This window comes from Odocoileus virginianus, chromosome 23 (genome assembly GCF_023699985.2).
Source record: "Odocoileus virginianus isolate 20LAN1187 ecotype Illinois chromosome 23, Ovbor_1.2, whole genome shotgun sequence".
Lineage (NCBI taxonomy): Eukaryota > Metazoa > Chordata > Mammalia > Artiodactyla > Cervidae > Odocoileus > Odocoileus virginianus.
This window is the reverse complement of record NC_069696.1, coordinates 8,338,145-8,362,924: the sequence shown is the minus strand read 5'-3', so window position 1 is coordinate 8,362,924 and position 24,780 is coordinate 8,338,145. Positions and strand designations below refer to the sequence as shown.

The 24,780-nt window shown below is 40.0% G+C and overlaps 1 protein-coding gene across 11 annotated transcripts in view; it reads right to left on the bottom strand.

The window, feature by feature from the left end:
* The window catches only part of TNRC6B (trinucleotide repeat containing adaptor 6B), a 242,251-nt gene that overhangs the window by 144,909 nt on the left and 72,562 nt on the right, over positions 1–24,780 (bottom strand). For 6 of the 11 annotated variants that reach the window (XM_070453390.1, XM_020876891.2, XM_070453405.1 and 3 more), the window contains 2 exons: positions 22,310–22,400; positions 4,170–4,237 (listed from right to left, as the gene is read on the bottom strand). In XM_070453390.1, the coding sequence (XP_070309491.1) occupies positions 4,170–4,237; positions 22,310–22,354 (113 nt within the window). In that variant the 5' untranslated portion in view covers positions 22,355–22,400. Of the gene's footprint in view, positions 1–4,169; positions 4,238–9,658; positions 11,598–22,309; positions 22,401–24,780 lie in introns of those variants that run through there. The other 5 variants (XM_070453399.1, XM_070453400.1, XM_070453395.1 and 2 more) reach the window with 3 other exon arrangements.

Sequence of the window (24,780 nt, the reverse complement as noted above, 5' to 3'; positions counted from 1 at the left end):
GTGTTGGTGATGCCATCCAACCATCTCATCCTCTGTCGTCCCCTTCTCCTCCTGCCCTCAATCTTTCCCAGCATCAGGATATTTTCAAATGAGTCAGCTCTTCGCATCAGGTGGCCAAAGTGTTGGGGAGTTTCAGCTTCAACATCAGTCCTTCCAATGAACACCAGGATGGACGGGTTGGATCTCCTTGCAGCCCAAGGGACTCTCAAGAGTCTTCTCCAACACCACAGTTCAAAAGCATCAATTCTTCAGCGCTCAGGCTTCCTTATGGTCTAGCTCTCACATCCATACATGACTACTGGAAAAACCACAGCCTTGACTAGACAGACCTTTGTAGGCAAAGTAATGTCTCTGCTTTTTAATATGCTATCTAGTTTTATATTTAACCCAGTGTTAAACATGTCATGTGATCAATATTATGTGGCAATAAACTCAGTTTGTCTGATTTTCTCCAATGGCTCATATGTGAATATACTCAGAAAAATGATTATAGATACATTAATAGTAAATAAACCTCATTAAAAAGTAAATATTTTCAGACTATATAAATAAACAGATGTTTAAAGTTGTATACGCCACTAAATCTTATTCACATGTACACCAGCAATCAGCACAACTAATCCATATGTTAACAATTTAGCACAAACATTTTCAATATCAGAAGTCAATTATTTTTTCAAGAACGCTTTCTACATGCTTAGCTACCTTACACTGTATGTTGACAGAACTTATACCATTTAAATAAACATCACAGAAATAAAATTTTTTGAAGACTTCCAGAACCTATAGTAAAAATGTTAGATGAAGAAGGAAAGTGGCACAGATCAGCTAACAAATAATTTGAGACCTAATCCTTACTAGAATTTACTCTGTGACCTGAAAGTTATATAATCCCTGTGCTCCACCTGCCTCCATACGTGAAACAGGCAATCTATACATGCTAATACCAATGAATGGCAGCCATTTGGAAAACCCATTCAGAAAAAAATTAAGTTAGCTCTCTGCCTCTCACCATATAGAAAAATGAGTACCAGTTCAGTTAAAGGTCTAAATGTGAAAAATACAGTAGAAAAACTCAAGACATTTTATCATGTTAGAGTAGGAGGGCTTCTCTAGACAAGCATGAAACACAGAAACCATAAAGGCTGATTTTACTACATAAAAATTTAAGTGGTTTATTAGTATGAAAGATACTCCAATGCTAAACAATAAGGCCTGGGAGAAAATATTTAAACATCTTAAAAGACAAAGGTTAATATCTACACTTTGTAAAGGAAAGGTTCCTACAAAGCTATCAAAACAAGCATTCCAAAAGAAAAGTGGAATCATATGTAAACAGGTGGTACAAGATGTAAAAATCAATGGCCAAGAGACTAACAAGATATTCCATCTTATTAGTAAGAATAAAAGTACAAATTAAAGCCATAAAATATTACAGTAGCAAAAATTCTGAGATAAATAATTTTACTGTCATTAACGGTGTGGAGGAATGGATACTCTCTTTCACTGCAGATGGAAATGAACATTGGTAGAGTTCTTTTGAACAGTAATTTGATAGCAGCTACCTCCTTGTAAAAAGACACAGCCCATGAGCCCAACAGCTTCATATCTAGAAATTTATTCTACATAAATACATTTGTGTATAAATATATAAGAATAAGGATGTTTAAAAAAACCATTAATATTTGCAATAATCAAAGAAGTGAAAGTCACCAAAATATTTATTAGAGAATGATTATAGTATAACAGAATGTACTTCTGCAGATGTTTAAAGGAATGAAATAGATTGCAAAAGATGTCAAAGGAAAAAAGTCGCAAAGAATGTTAGAAAAAAAATCTTTTTGTTTTTCTAAATACACAGAGAAAGTTTCAGAAGATGAGGAAGAGTAGGAGGGTAGAAGAAGCGAATAATTCTAAATTCACACTTATTATCTGAATGTTTTATGATGACCAAATACTACTTTTATAATTAAAAAAAAGAAGATGGGAATTTCATAAGTCATTCAGCAATGTGTCACTCACAGCATCCAGAATGTAGTATTCAGTTCCTACAATGAACTGCAATGATCCTTTGCTAACTGCAGTTCTAAGACACAAAAAATAAAATTTTTCAATCTGTTTATTTCTGTTGCCTCAAACAAAAGAACACAGCAGCTTTGCTCCCAACTCCCACAAAAGAAGTAGGCAGGTGTATGGGAGGAAGACCCAGCAAGAATATTCATTTCTGCTTTATCATTTCAATATATGATAGCTGACCAAGCCCAGAAAAAAAAAAAAAAAAACCTCACAAAACAAAATTAACCAAGATTGATCTGTGAAAAGGCAGAGACTTGTGAAAACAAAACTATCAACGGAGAATGCTAAGTATACAACCCATGATGTTTCAGGTCTGCTGGAGCCATATGAATGAAGCTCTCTAAAAGAAGTAAGAGTTTGTATAATGTAAAACTTGTGGGAGAATCTGCCCCAGCAATGTTTCCTGAATACCTAAAGGAGCTGATTCAGGATAGGGGTTACTGGAGCAGGTTTTTAAAGATAAAGACTGGTTTGTTTGGGAAATGGATGCCCTTCAGAGAATAGAAACTTCACCTGTGTTTTAAAAATAGGCTTTGTGCCATTTTCATTGTTTCCCCCAACTCACTCTTATCCATGAGACTTTGATCTTAACAACTGCAGTTTTGCTGGCCACAATACTTTTCAGGAACATAGTTCCCGACGTTGGCAAAGAATTTGAGTTCAAGAGATATTATAAAACACTTTAAAGTCAGAAAGATTCAATTCAAATCCTAACTTCTGTTTCAAGTTGCATTATCACAGGCAAGTTACCCACTCCAGTATCTGAAGTGGAGACACTGTAAAGGGTGGAAAAAACACAGGCAGCATCTAAGCAAAGTTCTCGTGCACAGAAAACCCTTGTCAAATGGGAGCGAGGATTTTTCTATTATAACACCTTTGACCTGAGTGTAGGAGTGGAGAGTGAATAGCGGGCAGGGCATCTGAAGTGTTCCTGCAATTCTACTGGGACTAGATGTTAGGCTTTCTAATTTGCTAAAGATGAATTGATTCCATCCACCCATGCAGAATATAAGTGCATTTGATAGAATACAGCAAAGTTAGGGTTTATATTGTAAGCTATTTTTAAAACTGCCTGGTTAGCAAATTAAACCAGCTGTGAAAATATCCTGGTTTCCATTCACAACAAATACAAGACAAGCACTCTCCTTTAATGAACCTAGCCTCATGGTAGCATAGCATATTCTGCATAATTCACTCCTAAGGGTTTTGGAGACAAAATTTTCATAGGACGGACCAAAACTATTTTTGAGGGGAAAAAAAAAGATGAGAGAAAAGAGTTTCTCTCTACAGATTTTCAGTGAATTCCACAAGTCACTGTCCCATTAACTTAGAAGACTACTGTCTGAATAAAAAAATGGTAGTTATGTCAGTACTTGAAGCCGGTCTTAACTGTTTTTCCTTTAAAAGGGCATATGAAACACCAGTCTGCTCTGCAACATTATTTTTCAAGTTCTGTGACAGAGGGAAGAAAAAATCTACTCACTGCCACCAGAAAGCTACCCAGACGACTCTCAATTTCAGATTTAGAACTTATCACTCCTTAAGAAGTTAGAGGAGAGATCCTGAATTATTTAGAATGTTGGCCAAGTCATATTATTTATAATTCCTGTTCCTCTGGGGAAACAATTTGTTATTTCAACAAAGATCAGAAGTATAAATAACTAAATGGAATAGAATTTCAGGAAGTACTATTCAAATAAATTCACACTTGGAATGCAGGGCAACAGTCTACTAATTCAGTTCACTTCATAAAGACATTGCTAAGAAAAGGATATACCATTTTACACTATCTTTGGAAATCAACCAGACTGAGTCAGTTCAATTTGAAACATCCTAAGCCTTAAAGCCTTTGCTAAAGTGTAACATAAATTTTAATTAGTCAAGTGTGAAAAACTACAAAGCCAACTTTCTTGCCCCTCCAGTTAGTCTGTCTATAAATAGAAGCAATGCACTGACAGCCACCAAAGCAACTGGGGAGGAGTTTCACAATGTACCCAACATATACATCCCTTGCAAACATGCTCTCAGCATGTTTAACCAAAGTGCTTCTGAAGATCTGTAATAAGACCCTTTTTAAATAAACTGTGACTCACTGTTTGCTTTCTTCACCAGGAGGTGGAGTCTTGCCATGCCCTTCCATTACAAAATCCTCCTGTTCCACCTGCAAAGTCAAGCACCACAGGTCAGCAGCAGTCAGGAACCAAGACGCAGTCACTTCCAAGTGCAGGGCCTGTGCTTACAGAACCATGTGGCATTCCACTACACGCCTAACTAGGACAGAAGCCCCAGTCAATGGTTTTCCCACTCCATGTTTGTATAGGGCATCTCTCCTTGGGTGACCAGATTTACAGAATAAAAAAAGGAAGCATGTTGATTTGCAATTCATAACTGTGACAAAAGGTCAGCATCCAGAATATAATTTAAAAAATGCTATGAAACAGTAAGAAAAAGACAACCTACCAGAAAACTCTATAAAATAACTGAGCGTGAATTTCACTTAAGAGGATGCATACATGTCCCTAAATAAATGAAAAGATGTTCAGTCTCCTGTCAATCAAGAAAATGCAAATTAAAACCATAAAGAGATACCATTTCACCACCATCAGGCTGGCTAAAGTTTAAAAGTAGGGCAATACCAAGTGTTGACAAGGGTGCAGAGCAATAGCAACTCTCATTCATTCCAGTGGGAGCGTAAACTGGTACCACTGTTTTTAAGTAGTCTGCCATTATCTACCGCACTTGACTATGTACTTACTGTACAAACCAGTGGCTGCACTTCTAGATATAAACCCCAAAGAAACTTTTGTGCATATACAAAAATATTTTAGTGGCACTATTTTTAACAGGAAAAAAATAAACATTCATCAACACTAAAAGTGGACAAATAGGCAATGGTGTTTTAAGACAATAGAGTATAATACTACATGAAAATGAACGAACTACAGCAACACACCTCAACCTGGATGAGTTACAAAAACACAATACTAGGTGGAAGAAGCAAGTCGCAGAAGAATAAAAATCCAGTGTAAATCTATTAAAATAAGTTCAAACATACAAATTTTAAAATCACACATATGTGTATACAAAGACACATATGTATATTTATAGTTCATAGAACTATAAAGAAAAGGGATAACTATTACAAACTTTAGGCTAATTAGTATCTTAGGAGTCGGGGGGATTCATTCAGGAAGGGGCACATGGTTTCTGGAGTACAGATTCTATTTCTTGGCCTATGTAGTAGGTATACGGGTGCTTATTTTATAATTATTCTTTTAACTGTGTGTTTTCCTTTTCTCTTTCATAAGTATGGTTTATTTCTGAATACAGTTTTCAAAAGAAACAAAGCATTCTATTATTCCAGATGGTTTATTGCTCAATAAAGGAAAATAAGTGGCAAAGACAGAGCTACCTAGACAAACTGAGACGATTAGTCCTATGAAAACATCCCCAAAAGGCATAATTTTTAAAAAGTCAAACAAAAGTATTCAAGGAGAGAGATCTCAACGGATGTATTCAAGGATTATTCCCTACTTAGAAAACTACTGCCCATTTCTTTTTTGCTGTTGTTGCTCAGTCGTGTCCGACTCTTTGCGACCCTATGGACGGCAGCACGCAGGGCTTCCCTGTCCTTCACCATCTCCTGGAGCTTGCTCAAACTCACGCCCATTGAGTCGGTGATGCCATCCAACCATCTCATTCTCCGTCCCCGCTTCTCCTCCTGCCCTCAATCTTTCCCAGCAATGAAGGTTAATTAATTTTTATTGGAGCACAGTTGCTTTACAATGTGTTAGTTTCTACTGAGCAGCAAAGTGAACCAGCCCTATGTATACTTACACCCCCTCCCTATTGGGCCCCCTTCCCATCCAGGGCATCATATTAAGTAGAGTTCCCTGTGCTATTTCTTTTAAGTAACCTGGAAGGCAGACAACAGTAATACAGACACACACCATAATGAAACCCAAATAAAACAAAAGGCTTTCCAGCTCTGCAACCCTCCCTCTGCAGTCTTCAAGAAATACTGGAGAAGATGGGATAGTATTAAGAGGCTAAGTTTCAAAAAGAACAAAAAAATTGAAATTTTTAACGGAAAAATCTCCTTTCCATTAAAAGGAGAAACTGGAGGAATTGTAAGCAAGAATAATAAAAAACGCATACTGTGAAATTCAAACCAGGTTTCGACTTTTATTCTCTGTGGACCGCCTGATCCTGCAGCCTACCAGGTTTTGCCAAGGAGAGACAGGATTCTCCCATTCTAAATTTACACAGTGATCTAAACCTCTAGAAGAAAAAAACATGGTTACAGTGTTGCAAAGGGAACTTTATGAGGAAGTAGAGATGATCTTTATCTAGGTCTTGGTTACAAGAAAGTACACATACATGAAAAAAAAAATGAACTGTGCATTTTCTGAACTTTACAAATAAATGTTATGGCTCAATTAGGAAAAACAGATGACAAATGTTTTAAAGTTCCTTGGAATAATTTTCTCAAAGAATGACTATTTTCTATATACTATGAAATTTTCTCGATCTTTCATCTCTAAAAATCCTCTCCAATTAAAGACCTCTACATTGTGGACTTGGCCTCTGCTTATCTATAACCAATTTTTAATAACCACAATAATGACAAGAAGTAATAATCAAAAAGCCCACAGTTTCAACAAGCTCCCCTATAATGACTTTCAAATCTTTAACTGCTGCCCCCATAAAGTGAGTGAAAGCTGCTCAGTCGTGTCTGACTCTTTGAGACCCCAGGGATTGTAGCCTACTGGGCCCCTCAGTCCCTGGAACTCTCCAGGCAAGAATACTGGAGTGGGTTGTGATTCCCTTCTCCAAAGGATCTTCCTGACCCCGAGACTAAACCCCTGTCTTCTGCACTGCAGGCAGATTCTTTACCATCTGAGCCACCAGGGAAGCCAACATATTTTGGATATTAGTCTCCACTTGGATGGTCCAATAGGTCCAAAATGAAACACCATCTTTGTCCTTAGATTTCCTCTTTTTTATATCCCCTATATCTGTAAATGGTACTATCATCCACCAAGATCCTCAAACAGGAAACATAATAGAGTTACAGGCTCTCCACCTTCCTTCCTTAACCCCTTAACTTCCTTGTTAATCACTAAGTACAGTGACTTCTATCTCTTACACAGCTGTCATACTCATTACCCCTTCCTTATCCCCTTTAACTGCCATAGGGAAAGACAGCTTCTCTAAATCTCATGACTACAAAAGCCTTCTCACTAGTCTTTGTGCTTTGGGTCCCATCTCATTTCAATCCATCCTCCAAATCACTTCCATCAAATGCAAATTGTAAAGTGCAAACAAGATCACATCATTCTCCTTGAAATTTTTCACTCTCATCACCTCTCTTGAAGGCTAAAAGTTCAGTTCATTTGCCTAAGTGATCTTTTTTATCGCCCCTGCCTCCCTCACCCATTCCTCACCCCTGGTGGAGAACACACCAACTTCTCAGTCCTTTGTGCCTTTCCACAGAATGTCTCTTCTTGCCTAGAAACCCCGGTCTTCTGCCTCACATTCACTGCACATTCCTGCTCAATCCTTCAAGTACCAATTAAAATGCTTTTCCCCAGAAGACACTATCTCCTTCACCAAGGTTCTTACCTTTTCTCACTGTACAGCATCTCAGAAGGCAACAAAAATGGTCCAGAAAGATCACTGCTCCTTACTGCCAATTCATCTGTTTTTCTCAAGACCATTTCCTCCTTTATTCGCTTCCATCTCTTTATTTCTTTATTGTCTCTTCCCATCTTTATTTCTTTTCTACAAATATCTTGAACACTTTTGGACTTAATTTGATGATCTCCACCACTCCTCCCCCTTGATCTCATTTTCAGAAGCTTAAATATTTTCATTCATAAAATTTACACCATGGAGAAGGAGAGGGTGGGACAAACTGAGAGAGTAGCATTGAAACATATACATTACCATATGTGAAATTAGATAGGCAGTGGATATTTGCTGTATGATGCAGGGAGCTCAAACTCTGCTCTGTGACAACCTAGAGGGGTGGGATGGGGTGGGAGGTAGAAAGGAGACTCAAGAGAGAGGGGACATGTGTATACTTATGGCTGATTCATGCTGATATATGGCAGAAACCAACACAACATCGTAAAGCAATTGTGCCCCAGTTAAAAATAAATAAAAAACAAAACAAAAAAAGAAAACTTACACCATATCCTCACCTTTCTCTCACTTCCATTCATTTAACAAGTATTTGTTGGGTACATATTACATGCTAGGTGCTGTGGTGAAGAAGACAGTCTTTGCCCCACCCCCTTGAAACTTGTAGACTGGTGGGAAAGACAAACTAGTTAATTACGAAATAGCCAGAGAATGCAATGAAACAACTTAAGGAAGAAAGGGCACTAAACTCAGTCTACAGGCATCAGATACTCTAGACCCATCCTAGGCAGCTTCATCTCCCTGCTTCAACGAGGAGGTGGGCAGGACCCGAGGCTGGGTCTTGCCATCCATCTGGACCTCTCTACACCGAGGTCCATGAACTCTGAGATCTGCCTCTGACCACAAGCACCTCTTCCACTTGAATCTGTAAGGAGTCTTCACTGTCCCATCTAGTTCTGTGGTTTTCCTCTTCCCTCACTGTCTGTTCAGAGCTTTAGCCGACAGGCATCCCGGTGACTTTTCTCTGCAATGTCCTAAGTCTGCTCACCACCAACTTGTCCTAAGGACATCCCCGTCTTGCCAAACCCTCCCCCTTCTCCCCTTCAGCTTCTGGAGTGCAGAGCTGGAGAAAGCTACAAAACTGGTTCCTTTACAAACTATACCAATTAACTTCACTCAGTGCTGACATTCAGCACCTCTGCCTGGACAGCCTGTCCTCATCCTGTCTTTCTGGTGAACTTCCACTTAACCTTCAAAGCCTGGTTGCAAAGTTACTGTTTTAGGAAGCATTTTCTGCTATCTCCCAGCACTTCCTCTTCCTCCCTTTCCCTGTGCTCCTTCCTAGCTCTGAAAGGCAGAGCAAGCAGCTGTGATCCTTGGCTCACCTGCTCCCTGCTGCTGTTGAGCCCAGGAGGGAAACAATGTAACTTCTGTCAGTGGATTCATCCCAGACTCTAAACACAGGCCTTCTGGTCCATCATTTGTTCTTTCAACAAAACTTTCCAATGCCTTTTAGGTGCCAGGACTGGGCCGAATGACTGACCTACTGTACCACATCGTTCACTCATCTATCCTGTACCTTTTCTACTCTCCTTAAAGACGTCAAATCCATCCACTAGGCATTCTCCCTAGGACCATCCTTTCTGAAGATGACAATGCCTAAGATTATCTTGCGAGCCTATCCAACACAAAGTTCCAAAAGCCCCTCATTTTTTCTCTTGTGATTATACCATAAACCTCTGGATCTTCACCCATTTCCTCCCCTGACTGCTCTGCAAGGTTAACCTCACCACTTGTTGCTAAACTCGTGACCTACACCATACTGCCTCCTCTGGGATCTTATTATCTAAGGAACCCTTCTTTCTCCCTTTCTAGTAAATATATCTCCTCAACCTACAAATATTTCATGATCCCTTCCATCTATAATTTTATTTACGTATGTATTTGTGGCTCTGTTGGGTCTTCATTGCTGCGTGGGCTTTTCTGTGTGGGCTTTTTCTCCAGTTGCAGCAAGCAGGGGCTACTCTCCAGTTGAGGCATGTGGGCTTCTCACTGCGAGGACTTCTCTTGCTGTGGAGCACAGGCTCCAGGGCACACAGGCTTCAGCAGATGTGGCACGCTGGCTCCGTAGTTGTGATTCCTGGACTCCAGAGCACAGGCTCAGTAGTTGAGGCACACTGGCTTAGCTGCTCCTTGGCATGTGGGGTCTCCCCAGATTAGGGATCGAACCCGTGTCTCCTGAATTGGCAGGTGGATTCTTTACCACTGAGCCACCAGGGAAGCCCACTCTCTTCATTCTGAAAAAATTATTTTTGGCCTTATAACCTCTCCAGATATCCTATTTTTTCCCTTCCCTTTACTATCCAAATTCTTAAAAGAATAAACCACACCCCATTACTTCCATGTTCTCACCACTGAGCATGCTCTTCTGCTGCCACACCACAACACAAATGTACCTCCCTTCTCCCATCCTCCCAATATAAGTCACAATTTTTGTTCAAATCAATATTCAGGTCTAACAGTGCTATTACCCAGTAAATAACATATACAGCTGAATCATAAGGAATAGTTAAATTTCCTTTCTTGGATATTTTTTTCTTTTCCCTGGAACTAAAAATTACTACTTCCTCTTATACTTTCTATCAGTTTTTTTAACTTGGTATTTATTATGTGTTTTCACTAATTCACTCGCAAACCCTCCAACAGAGTGGTGAGTCTCCTCTTAGTAAGTTCAAACACTTTAGGTAACCTGTCAATTTCACTTCAATCTTGAATACATCCCTTGGGGGTTTTCTCCTGTGCCAGCTGAGACTGTTTGCTCCCTAGACCACTAAATAGCTGACGCTCTGCCAAGGATGACTCTCTCCCTTCATCTCCAGGACTCCTCACTCTCTCCCCTTTGCTGGAGCATGTTTCCTAGACCCTTTGTCCTCCTCTTTCATGGTCATTCCTTTAAGCACAGACTCCAATCATTTCCTAGTAAGAGGTATACAGGAAGTGAATTTTTTGACATTTTGAATAACTGAAATGTCCTAATTTTATCCATATATTTAACATATAGAATATTTTTATCCACACACACAATCAGAAACAGAAGTTCAAGTCAGTAAACCTTTCTTCCAAAAATTTGAAGGCCATGCTCCATTGTCTTCTAGCACCCCAGAGCTGCTATATAGAAATTCAATAATATTATAAATCCTAATGTTTTGGATATGACCTCTTTCTCCTTTGGAAACATTCAGGATCCTTTTTCCTCAGCTTTCTAAAAATTTGTTGTTGTTGTTCAGTCACTAAGTTGTGTCTGACTCTTTGTGAGCTCATGGACTGCAGTAAGGCTCCTCCATCCTTCACTGTCTCCTGGAGTTTGCTCAAATTCATGGCCATTCAGTCGGTGATGCTATCTAATCATATCCTCTGCTGACCCCTTCTCCTCTTGCCTTCAATCTTTCCCAGCATCAGGGTCTTTTCCACTGAGTCGGCTCTTTGCATAAAGTGGCCAAAGTACTGGAACTTCACATCAGTCCTTTCAATGAATATTCCGGGTTGATTTCCTTTAGGATTGACTGGCTTGATCTCCTTGCTGTCCAAGGGACTCTCAAGAGTCTTCTCCAGCACCACAATTTGAAAGCTGTGGTTCTTCTGCACTCAGCCTTCTTTATGGTCCAACTCTCACATCCATACATGACTAGTGGAGAAACCATAGCTTTGGGACCTTTGTTGGCAAAGTGATATCTCTGCTTTTTAATACACTCTCTAGGTTTGTCACAGCTTTCTAAACATGCAAACCACTAAGTATGGTCCTTCTTTCATTTATTGAGCTGGTACTGATCCAACCAGGGATCAAACCTGAGTCCCCTGCATTGCACAGAGAATTCTTGCATGATGGGAAGTCCCCCATCTTCACCCAATTTTAATCCTTCCCTCCTGCTCTCCCTCCCCAGGACGCCACTAATGTGCTTTCTGTTAGCATAAGTTAGTTTGCATTTTCCAGAGTTCATATGCATTGAAATCACACAGTATGTACTATTTTGGCTCCCTCCACTCCTCTCCTCTCACTTCTCTCTCCTCTCTTTTCTTTGCCTGTTTGCCCTGGCTAGAAATTCCAGTACAGCGTTGACGAGAAACACAGTAGCAGACATCCTTTTCTTTTTTGTTGTTTTTGTTGTTCACTATAGGAGTAAAGCATTCAGTCTTTCAACATTGAGCTCAATGTCAACTGTTGAATTTTCATAGAAGTCTTTTATCAAGTTGAATAGTTTCTTTCTATTATTTTGCTGAGAGTTTTCATCAGGAATAGACGTGATGCCTGTCAAATGCTTTGTCTTCATCTCTTGATCATATGATTTTTCTTTTTCACTTTGTTAATATGGTGGATTACATTGATTTTTGAATGTTAAACCAACCCTACCATCCTGGGTAAACCCTACTTGTTCACATATGATCCTTTTACAGATCATTAGGTTCAATATGCTAAAATTAGGCTTAGAATTTTTGCATTTATGTTCATGAGCGATATTGATCTGTAGTTTTCTTTTCTTGCAATGTTTTTGTCTAGTTTTGTTATCAGAGCAATGCTGGCCTCACAGAATGAGTTGAGAAGTACAGCTGACCGTTGAACAACATGGGCTTCAACTGTGCAAGTCTACTTATATGTGAATTTTTTTTCCATAGTAAATACTGCACTCTCACACAATCTCCAGGTGGTTGAATCAGAGGGTGTGGAAGAACCCCAGCTATGAGAACCCAGTATAGGGACAGCTGACTGTAAGTTATATTTGAGTTTTCGACTGCCCAGAGGGTCAGTGACCCTAATCCCTGCATTATTCAAGGGTCAACTGTATCCTCTTTGCTTCAAGTGAAGTTATACTAATTCACATATAGGAACCTTATGACAGTATTCTACCATTCTCCCTCTTTATGTCTTTATGCCACTCTTATTGTACAATTCACAGATACAAATGTTATAAACCCACAGTGTATCTGTATTACTGTTGTTCAATCAATCCTCTTTTAAAGAGATCTGAGTAACAGGAAAAAAGTCTGACATATTTAACCTATGTAGTTTTCATTTTCTGAGCTCTTCATTCCTTTGCGTAGATTAATACTTCCACCTGGCATCATTTTCTTTCTTCCCTTAACATTACTTATAGTAAGATAAGATACAGATAAATTATTTCAGTTTTTCTATTAGTATGTCTGAAACAGTGTTTATTTAGCCTTCAATTTTGACAGAAATTTTCACTGGTTATAGAATTCAAGGCTAACATTTCTCTCTCGGTGCTTTCAAGATGGTGCTGCACCGTCTTCTTGCTTGCATTACTTCCAATAAGAAACCCTTTGAAAGAAAAAAGAAACCCTTTGTTCCTCTGTTAGTAGTGTGTCTTCTTTCCTCTGGTTTTAAGGTTTTCTTGACCACTGGCTTTGAGTAATTCATTTAAGGATGAGCTTTGATGCGGTTTTCTTCATTTCTTGTGCCTCAAGCACATTGAGCTTTTCGGATTTATGGTCTACGATTTTTATCAAATGTGGAAAATTTGAGGCCACTATTTCTTAGCTATTTTTTTTCGGCCCCACCTTGACTTCTTTGGGCTTCCCTTGTAGCTCAGTCGGTAAAGAATCCGCCTGCAGTGCGGGAGACCTAGGTTCGACCCCTGGGTGGGAAGATCCCCTGGAGGAGGGCATGGCAACCCACTCCAGTACTCTTGCCTGGGGAATCCCATGGACAGAGGAGCCTGGTGGGCTACAGTCCATGGGGTCACAAAGAGTTGGACATGACTGAGCAGCTAAGCACAGAACAGCATGTGCCTTCTTTAGAGACTCCAATTACAGGGACATTAGGGTGACTGAAGTTGTCCATAACACACTGACACTCTTTTCACTTTTTGGATTTTTGCTCTTTTTCTCTTGGTGTTTCATGGTGGATCATTTCTACTGTTAATTCTTTTTTTTTTATGCCACGTATTAGAATATAATGGATGTACAATGGCGTGTTAGTGTCTGCTCGACAGCAAAGTGAATCAGTTATACATATACCCACTATTTTTTGGATTCCTTCTCCATATAGGTCATTACAGAGTGCTGAGTAGAGGTCCCCATGCTCTACGGCAGGTCCTTAATAGTTACCTGTTTCATAGTAGGGTGTATATGTCAGTCCCAATCTCCCAGTTTACCCCCCTTCCCTTTTCCCTTGCTGATCGTAAGATTATTTTATACATCTGTGACTCTATTTCTATTTTGTAAATAGGTTCATCTGTACCATTTTTTAGATTCCACTTACAAGCAATATCATACAATATATTGTCCTTTGTCCTCCTGACTTACTTCACTCAGTATGATAATTCCTAGGTCCATCCATGTTGCTACAAATGGCATTATTTTGTTCTTTTTTATGACTGAGTGATATTCCATTGCATATGTGTACCACATCTTCTTTATCCATTCCTCTGTCAATGGATATTTAGGTTGCTTTCATGTTCTGGCTATTGTAAATAATGCTGCAGTGAACATTGGAGGGCATGTGTCTTTTCAAATTATGGTTTTCTTCAGGTAAATGTTCAGGAGTGGGACTGCTGGATTATATGGTAGCTCTGCTTTTAGTTTTCTTAAGGAAACTTCATACTGTTCTCCATGGTGGTTGTGCCTATTTACATTCCCAAAATTAACTCATCTTTTATTCTACAGTATCTAATCTGCCACAATTCCATCCAATATATTTTTCATCTCAAACATTATAGTTTTCAATTCTAGAAATTTGATTTGGGGCTTTTAAAAATATGTATTTTCCATGTCTCTGCTTGACCTTTTGAACATCTGAAACACAGTTATAATAAGTGTTTTAATATCCTCGTCTGCTAATTCTAACATCTTGGTCAACTATGATTTGGTTTCAATTGATTTTTCTCTTCACTATGTTTGTATTTTCTGGTTTTTACATGCCTGAAAAATTTCTGCTTTGAATAACAGACACAGAATTTTTGCTGGATCCTGAATACTTTTGAATTCCTATAAATATTTTTGAGCGTCATTCTGAGATGCAGCTAAATTACTTTGAAATAGTTTTGTTCTGTTCAGGTTCTGCTTTTAGGATTGTGAAGTCAGACTTCATAATTAGGTAGGGCTAATTATTTCCTACTCCTGAGGTGAGAACTCTACTAGTACTACTGCTGAGTATGCCGATAATGATCCATGAATTATGAAGGTTTCTAGTCCACAGAAACAGGCACCATTACAGACAGTGTTTGAGCGCTAGACACTGTTACTTCCAGTCCTCCAGGGCAGGTACCCCTTCCTGCCTCAGCCTTGACCAGTCACGTACATATGCCAAAAAGCACTCTGCTGAATACTTAGGGGAACCTTCCACAAATCTCCAGACTTCTCTCTCTTAGCAGCTCTCTCCTCTCCAATATTCTGTCCTACAAACTTCGGCTGCCTCAGTCTCCCCAGACTCTCAGCAGTGTTTCCTCAACTGAGAGGGTCCACTGGGCTTCGCCTGGGCTCCCCATTTCCTGCACTGTGGCCCGGAGGCTCTCTCAAGCCAGGATGCAGGGGTAGTCAGAGGACTCATCTTGTTTTCCATTTCTCACTCATCACTGTCCTTCACTATCTGATGTCCAGTGTCTTGAAAAACTGTTGTTTCAAACACATTTGTGCATTTGTAAAGTTGTTCTTTCTAGTGGGAGGGTAAATCCTGTTTCTGATACTCCCATCTTGCCTATCTTGCCTCTCAATTTCTTCTTGACTTACGAAGTTCTTCTCTCATACTGTTACATGAAAGCTTCCTCCACATCATTTAGGCATCAGCTCAAGTGCCACGTCTTTGAAGTGATGGATGAATCCTGACCACCCAACTGAAAGAGCTCCCACACTCAGCCACTCTCTAGCATAACGCACGTCACTATCTGAAGGGATTACCTATTTATGTGTTTTGTTGTCTCCAAGAATACAAACTCCTTGAGGCAGACTTTGAATCTTATTCATCATAAACCATCATAAACCAATGTCTTATTCATCATAAACTTGCTGACTCTCTAATCTGCTAATCTCTGCTTTTCAGCTTCTGTCCTTGGACCTCTCTCTTCACATTCTTCACAGCAACCTCATCTAATCTCACAGTTGCAACTAGTAGATTTTTTTAAATTAATCAATTTTATTTTTGGTTGCACTGGGTCTTCATTGCTGCGCATGGGCTTTCTCTGGTTGTGCAGAGCGCGGGCTACTCTCTGGTTGCAGTGTGTGTGCTTACTGCGATGGCTTCTCTTGTCGTGGAGCATGGGCTCCAGGCACACGAGTTTCAGCAGCTGCAGTACACAGGCTCAGCAATTATGGCTCTTGGGCCCTCGAGCACAAAGGCTTCAGCAGTTGCAGCACTCGGGCTCAGCAGCTGTGGCACATGGACTTAGTTGCGCCACAATATGTGGAATCTTCCTCAACTACGGATCAAACCTGTGTCCCTTGTGTTGGCAGGTGGATTCCTATCCACTGTACCACCAGTAAAGTCCCTCAACTATTAAATTTGAGTGATTCCCAATCCTGTATTTCCAGTCCCCACATATCCTGCCTCCAGTCCTGCATTTTCACCTGGCTTACAGTTTGCCGGCCTCTCAAACTCTGTATGTTCGATACAGAATTAATCTCATTCCCTCCCAAAATTGTTTTCTTTCTTATGTTTCCTATTTGGCAAGGGCATCCCTATCCTCCCAGTCATTTTGCTTGAAACTCTGATATTACTCTAGGTTTCTCCTTTTCCTTTTCTCTCACATCAATTGCTAAATTCCATCCACTTTATAAATGTTACACCTTTCCAACCACCCACTCCATTCTAGGTACCGTAAGTGGTTTAAAAAGGAAATACATATACTTCTTGAAATAGAAAGCTGAGAAGGACAGCTAATACTCTGCATAAGAAAGAAGTGAAAGTGAAGTTGCTCAGTCATGTCTGACTCTTTGCGACCCCATGGACTGTAGCCTGCCAGTCTCCTCTGTCCATGGGGTTCTCCAGGCAAGAATACTAGAGTGGGTTGCCATTTCCTTCTCCAGGGGATCTTCCCAACCCAGGGATCGAACCTGGGTCTCCCACATTGCAGGCAGACGCTTTATCCTCTGAGCCACCAGGAAAGCCCCCAATATTCTGCATAACAGAATCAATATTCAAAATGAGCTTAGCCAACTAAAGAGAAGGACAGAAATTCCTAAATTGTTTTTTGTCCTTATTGAACATAATTTACTAACAGAAAAATATACAAACCTTAAGTGTAGACAGTGTAGAGATTAATGAATTTTAGTATTTACTTATTTATTTGGCTGTGCCGGGTCTTAGTTGTGGTACATGGGGTCTTTGATCTTCACTGTGGCATGTGACATCTTTAGTTGTGGCATGCAAGATCTTTAAATTGCAGCATGGAAACTCAGTTGTGGAATGTAGGATCTAGTTCCCTGACCAGGGATCAAAGCTGAGCCCCATGCATTGAGGGCACAGCGTCCTAGCCACTGGACCACCAGCAAAGTCCCAAGAACCAACTTCTAGAAGCCATCCTCTGCTTTTTATCTTTCTAGCAGAGACACAGAGTCTTCTAAACGCAACAGACTGAAGTGTATACCTCCTAACTCTCAAGAATATATAATCCCATCTCTGAATTTAAACATCTCTCAAAAAAAAAAAAAAAGCCCACGGAAGATAGTGCACGATTTCAGGGAACATTTCTTCGAAAGGAACATCAAAATTCTCCAAGATGATGTCCTCTGTCAATCTTGTCCAACCACAAGGCATACCTGATTTCTGTCGGTACAATACGTACATGGGTATTTTTAAAAACTGCACTGACCCTTTCATTCATTTATTAGCTATTCTTAGCACTTTCTCTACCAATGCCATTCCAAAACTGTCCTCCTTAAAAGGAAATCTAAACTCGTCATTTCAATCATGCATGCTAAACTCTTCAATTTAACAATGACTTCTATTTCAGAGGGAACATTAAGAAAAGCTGGACCACACTTTCTTTCTTTCCTCCTCCAAATATCAGACACCACCAGACAAGAAGAGCAGGGTTCTGGCCTCAGCCCAGGTACCCCCACAGCAGCAGGGGCCAGCCTCACTGATCCCCAGGCTCCCTCAAACTCACAGGCCTAGTGAACCTCTTCCATAAACACACTTGGCCTTCCTCCACTCATTTCTTTGCTCTTTACACAAACATGACTGGGCCTCCTCCATTTAAAAAAATCCTTCACAGGACTTTCCTGGTGGTATAGTGGTTAAGAATATGTCTTACAATGAAGGAGATATGGTTCTATCCCTGGTCAGGCAACTAAGATCCCACAGGCTGTGGGGCAACTATACCCAGGGGCTCTGGAGTCCAAGTTCCACAACTAGAGAATCCATGCACCACAATGAAAGATCCTGCATGAGGCAATGAGGATCCTGCGTGCTGCAACTAAGATCGACACAGCCAAATAAATAAATACAATTTTTTTTAAACTTAAAAAACATCTTTCACTTAACTAATACCTCCTTCTGGTCAGGGAACTAGATGGTTCAATGGTAAATAATCTGCCTGCAAATGCAGGAGATGTAGGATACTCAGGTTTGGTCCTGAGTCAGAAAGATCCCCTGGAGCAGGAGATGGCAATCCACTCCGGTATTCTTGCTTGGAGAATCCCATGGACCAAGGAGACTGGTGGATTACAGTCCACGGGGCCATAAAGAGCTGGACGTGACTGAGCACACTGTGCACACACTACTTGGTGCTCTTCTCCCTTCATTTACTTCTAAATTTCACAACTGGATAGTAGCCTATGCCCACCACTCTTCATGTTTTTATCATTTCATTTCCTTTTAACCCATAAAATTGGTTTTTCATCCTCTTCCTCTTGAAGACCACTAATAAATTTCTTTTCAAAGCATTATTATGGAAAATGTCAAGCACATATAAAGTAAATACAAATGAATCCTTATGTATCCATCACCAAGCTTCAATAGCTATAAACATTCTGTCATTCTTATTTCATGCATACTTCCATCCGTTCTCCATCCCTATTCAATTATTATTATTTTTCAGTTTTCACAGGTGAAGTGTACCTGAAAATTTGTACTTTTTATTTGAATTGCAAATTCTAGAAGTATAATTTTGACAAATGGATATACACCTGTGTAATCCACACTCCTCTCAGACACAGAACACCTCCACCTCTCCAGAAAATTTTGTGTACCTTTTCTTTAAATAATTCTTCAAAAAATAAATCCAGATACATTTTCTCAATTACCAACCTCCTTGGCTTCTCAGAAGCATCTGACAGTACTGATTCTACCTTTTTTCCTGAAATGTACCTCTTGGTTTCTAGGAAGCAGAAGTATTTCAGGTCATCCTCACATCACGTCAGCTTTACCTCCAGTATACCTCCACTTCAGTGCAGTATGCTAATCCATTTTCTCTCTCACCCGAGTGACTGACTAGGACTGTCTTCTTTCTCACTGGTCTTCTTGCTCCCACCCCTGCTTCAGTCCAATCCATTCTTCATATAGAAGCCAGAGTGATTTTTAAAAAATTAAATCATAGGGATTTTCCTGGTGGTCCAGTGGCCAAGCCTGCACACTCAATGCAGAGGGCCCGGGTTCGATCCCTGGTCAGGGAACGAGAGCCCTCCTGCTGCAACCAAGACTTTACATACTGAAATTACAGAGCCCACACATTACAACTAAGACCTGGTACAGCCAAATAAATAAAAAATATATATTTTTTAATGGAATCATATCACATTACTCCCGAACTTAACAGCCTTCAGTGGCTTCCCAGTTGATAGAAATTCTTCCCACATGACAGAATCCACATCCTACGCCAGGGCTGTCAAGTTCTTGCAAGGTTTTGGCCTCCCTCATGACTTCCTATCACCGCTCAGTGGCACGGGACTTCTGACAGTTCTTGGAAGAGGCTTCTGAAATGGTTTCTTTTGTCTGGTATACTGTTCTTCTAGCTCTTCACACAGTTGGCTCCCTCCGTCTTTACTGTTCAGCTGAAATGCCACACGTTCAGAGAAGACTTGCTTGACTAACCTAAGCTTGTCCTTCCAGTCACCCTATACTGCATTATTTTATGTTCTTCACAGTATTGATCACAATTCAGAATCATTATCTTTATTTATGTTTGTTTCTCCCACTAAAATGTAACCACCTTGAGAGTAAGAACCATGTCTTTTTTGTCTATTGTTGTGTATCCACTAAGAACATATGCTCAAGAATTATTTAAGAAAATGATTTAATTCAAAGTCACTGTTTTGTAGAAAATTCCCCACTTTTTCTCAACACCATTTACCTTTCCTAACTTATTTCTATTAACAGAAAACCACAAATTATGTTACCATAGTACTATAATAAATTCCTGCATTAACATCAAATCATTACAAATATTATAAGATTTTAAACAAAGAGAAGCATAAGAAAAAAGTCATAAAATGTAGTGTAAATGAAGACTGATGAAAACAAAGTTATAATTTAATTTTAATAACAGAAGCATCTACTTATTGCAAGTATATAAAGAATATTCTTTTTAAAAAAAAAATGTTATCTATTTGTCTGTGCCAGGTCTTAGTTGTGACACACAAGATCTTTAGCTGCGGCATGTGAACTCTTAGTTGCAGCATGTGGGATCTAGTTCCCTGACCAGGGACTGAACCTCAGGCCCCCTGCATTGGAAGTGTGCAGTCTTAGCCACTGGGCCACTAAGGAAGTCCTCCCCAAAAAGATTCTTTTACTCTTTAGCCTAATTGATTCTGAACTGATAAAATATTCAATAATTGAAAAATCAAGAAATGCAGTCCTCCTTCCTCCCCCAGAAAGAAGGTGGAAACTGAGTCTCTGGTACAACTAAGCATTCTATGTCGATCTAGTTATATGCTTGCCAAGCAATCTTCCAATTTCAACCTAGCTTTCCAGGAAGAGAATGTACTAGTCAGAGGATCCAAGAACCCAGTCTTCCTTAACACTGTGGTTTATTATAAACTAATTAATTAGGGTCTTGGGGATGGGTCAGTGTCTATTGTAGAAATCCTGGGGTCTGTGTATTTTTGGTGACCTGGGTGTACATGTCTTGGTGTGTGAGTGTTTGGGGGACATTCCTAGAGTGTGTGCATATCTCACTTATTCTGACTCTCCTTAAACCAGGTTTAGGATCTAGATGAAAGTGAACATGCTGGGAACTAGATAAAGTGCTCAGTTGTATCTGACTCTTTGCAACCCCATGGACCAGGCTCCTCTGTCCATGGGCTTCTCCAGGCAAGAATACTGGAGTGGGTTGCCATTCCCTTCTCCAGGGGATCTTCCCAATGTCTCCTGCATTACAGGCAGATTCTTTTCCATCTGAGCTACCAGGGATGCCGTGATCTAGATGAGTCTGATAAAAGTCTATTGGATTCTGCTTTGGCAGAAAGAAGGAAGGTATCTGGTGATATGGGGGGAAAAACAAACAAGGGGAGAGGATGATACCTGTCCTTCTACCTAACACATGGACTGTAATGAGGGGAGACTCAGAAAGAAGCTAAAGCGCATCTTTCACGAGGAGCTCTGGGGTTCAGGGCACAAACTGATGTAGCCATTAAGTAGTCATTCCTCATTCTGCTTCCCCCAACCAATCTCTGGCAACCACCCGCCTGTGTTCTATATAATTATCTATTCTACATATTACATATAAATGGAATATGTGGCCTTTTGTGCCAGGCTTCTTCCAATTAGCATGATGTTTTGGAGTTTCCTGGTGACATCTGACCCCTCTTCACTTTTGCTCTGGTGAAAGAATTTGTTGTTGTTGTTCAGTTGCTCAGTGGCATTTGACCCTTTGCCACCCCATGGATGCAGAGAAAGAATAAACCTTCCCAAGAGACTATGAGCAGCAGCGGCAACAGCAAAGGACATCTCTCTGGAGGGCTCAGGGCGGACAGCCCGGCAGGTGTGGGGAACTGCCCAGGACACAGTGTGGGATACCCTCGGTGCTCCCAGCAAGGATTAGAAATGATTTTGACAGGAGAAAGGGGACATGAAGGTGATACTGAGGGTTCTATATGACCAAGAAGAGGAAAAGCCAAGGAGACTCAGGACATGAAGCTAGATATAGACAGGTATCAACACAAACATAACTACTTCTACACAGGTGACAATGAAGTATTCATTTAAGCTTTAGCCTGAAAAACCAAACCAAATATAATTTTTAAATTTATAATTAAAAATGCCCAAAAATGATCAGTGATACCTCTGTGTAGGAGGAATAAGGGATAGGCTTTTTACCTTATACACTTCTGATTTGCTTTAATTTTTTAAATAAGTACATACAACTTGCATAATAAAACCTTAAAAGATAAGTGCTAGTAGTCTACAAGTGAATCATAAATTTTTCTATGAGCTCAGTAAAATTTGTTTTAAATTTGTCATGGAGTGTAACAAAAGTGGATATTGAGAAGGAAAAAATCCTCCCAATCTTAGGTGAGGTTCTAATTTAAATCAATTAGATGTCTAAATTCACCTAAAACACAACACCCACTCTCCTCACTCACGTCCCTGTTGTTTAATTTCTGCTTAGACCGTTTGCACCTTTAGTAATTCACTGACCTTGGAACTGCTTTCTTCCGATACTTCTCCCTCATTGGTCTGCATGGGAACAGACTCTGTGCAAAACTCTGCAGAAACACACAAATACTGCCTAGAAGAGGTAAGAAGAGAGGGGGGAGAAAAAAACACATAAGGAATTCAGTGTGCATATTTGCTTTCTCAGATTACATTGAAATTCTGTCACCAAGACTAAAAATAGTGTGAAGCAATGACCTTGAGTAATGTTTGTGTGCACATGCGTGTGTGTGTGTGTGTGTGTGTGTGTGTGTGTGTGTGTGTGTAGCATACATACACACATATCCCAGGGAGAGAGGCAGGGAGAGAGTTTTCCCCACCTTATGGGAGCATAATTAGAAAAGGCTGAAAACACTGGTGTAATAAACAGTTCTAGATTTCTTTCCTCTTTTTATTTGACTTTTGGCAGAGGTTAAGAGTAAAAATCTTTAGCACTTCATACAGTACAAACACTGACCTGTTGGAAAAGTGGCCCACCTAAGAAAATAGGGGACTAGTTGTTATGCTGTGGCAGGGCATCTAGTCTAACTTTCAGGCTAGGCTATTGCAAGTGGCTGGGTTTCTTAGGTTTATAATTTATGCTCAATATTTATGGTATTTTATAACTGAAATTCAGGTATACTCTAATGATTGATCCTACCTTTCTATTTTAAGAAAATCTGCTTAATAAACTAAATTTCATTTTATTTATTTTTATATGATAACAGGCCTATAGGGAAAGACAATAAAAAGTAGCAATTTTTCTCCTAAGAATAAAATGAGTCAAATAAAAGTATATTAAAATTTATGAATTAAAAATGAACCCAAAAGAAACTACTAAAAGTTTATACAACCTTCAAATTAATTCATTAAATATGTAATTATTAAGGAATAGGAACCACAAAGAAAGCTGAATGCTGGAGAACTGATGCTTTTGAACTATGCTATTGGAGAAGACTCTTGACAGTCCCTTGGACTGCCGGAAATCAAACCAGTCAATTCTAAAGGAAATCAACCCTGAATATTCACTGGAAAGACTGATGCTGAAGCTGAAGCTCCAATACTTTGGCCACCTGATGCAAATAACTGACTTACTGAAAAAGACCTTGATGCTGGGAAAGACTGAAGGCAGGAGGAGAAGGGGACAAGAGGATTAGATGGTTGGATGGCATCACCAACTCGATGGACATGAGTTTGAGCAAGTCTGGGAGTTGGTGATGGACAGGGAAGCCTGGCGTGCTGCAGTCCATGCTGTTTGCAAAGATTTGGACATGACTGAGTGACCGAATTGGAGTACTCAAACAGACACAAATCTCCATTATAACACAGGTATGAATATTTTTTTCAAATTCTTCAAAGGGCTCAAAGCTACAAAATATGAAAGCTAAAATGATGCTTGACAGTGTACCTTTTTGGCATCAGAGAAATCTTTACAAATACAGCAGATAGGAGACATGCCAATCTAGTTCTGGCACAGGCTTCTCAATAACCATTCACAAGGTTTGAGACCAAAAGGTATTTCTGAGAATCTGTTTCTTCACCTGGTGGGTGGGAAAGGATATCAAAACACTCACTGTGCTCATCTAATAAGGTCTGTTGGGAACCAGTGTGTATATATATATATATATAACATAGAATGTGAAATTGGTACAGTGGAAGTCCCTTGACCACCCCCACCCCATTCACTCACTCCACATGAACCAACACTGTCCAATCCCTCTGTAAGACACACAGAAAGTTAATCCAGGCTTTCTCTAGGTGGTTTTGTACCTCATAACTATTTGTGACAGTTGTGCCAAAGCAGAATTACTCTTTCTATGAAGACTAAATTGACAGCCCTGGAAAAACTCGATAACATAACTAGAAAGATGTGGTATACAAACTGCTTCACAAATGTCTTTTAAGTTCCCATTCTACTTTACTGGAACAGAGATTGTATTTCATAGATGATACATTACAGCCACAGCAGACCAGGAAAGGCATCCCCATTATCTCTGTGCCATTTCCATTTGAATGAGCTTCCCTCTCCTGAGGTTTCATGCTTGGCTCCTCTCCATTCACATACTCCACTCCAGTGGAGGGACAGGATCTTATATGAATGGAGAGATCAGAAGCAGCTATGTGAGCTCGGCCCTCCTGTCTCTTCCCTTTTGAAGCCGCCTGTCTCAGACCCATCAGTACAGGTCCCTCACGGCTACCTGTGACAGGTAAGACTGTTGAATTCTGAGCTTTACTGTTAAGACTCTGTTTCCTCCCGTAGATGTAAGCTGCATTCTCCAATACAGCTGTTTTTTTAAAAATTATTTATTTATGGCTGTGTAGGGTCTTCACTGCTGCATGGGCTTTCTCTAGTTGTAGAGAGTGGTGGCAACTCTAATTGCGGTGCAAAGGCTTCTCATCACAGTGGCTTCTTTTGCTGCAAAACACAGGCTCTAGGGCACTTGGGCTTCAGTATTTGGGGCCTGTGGGCTCAGTGG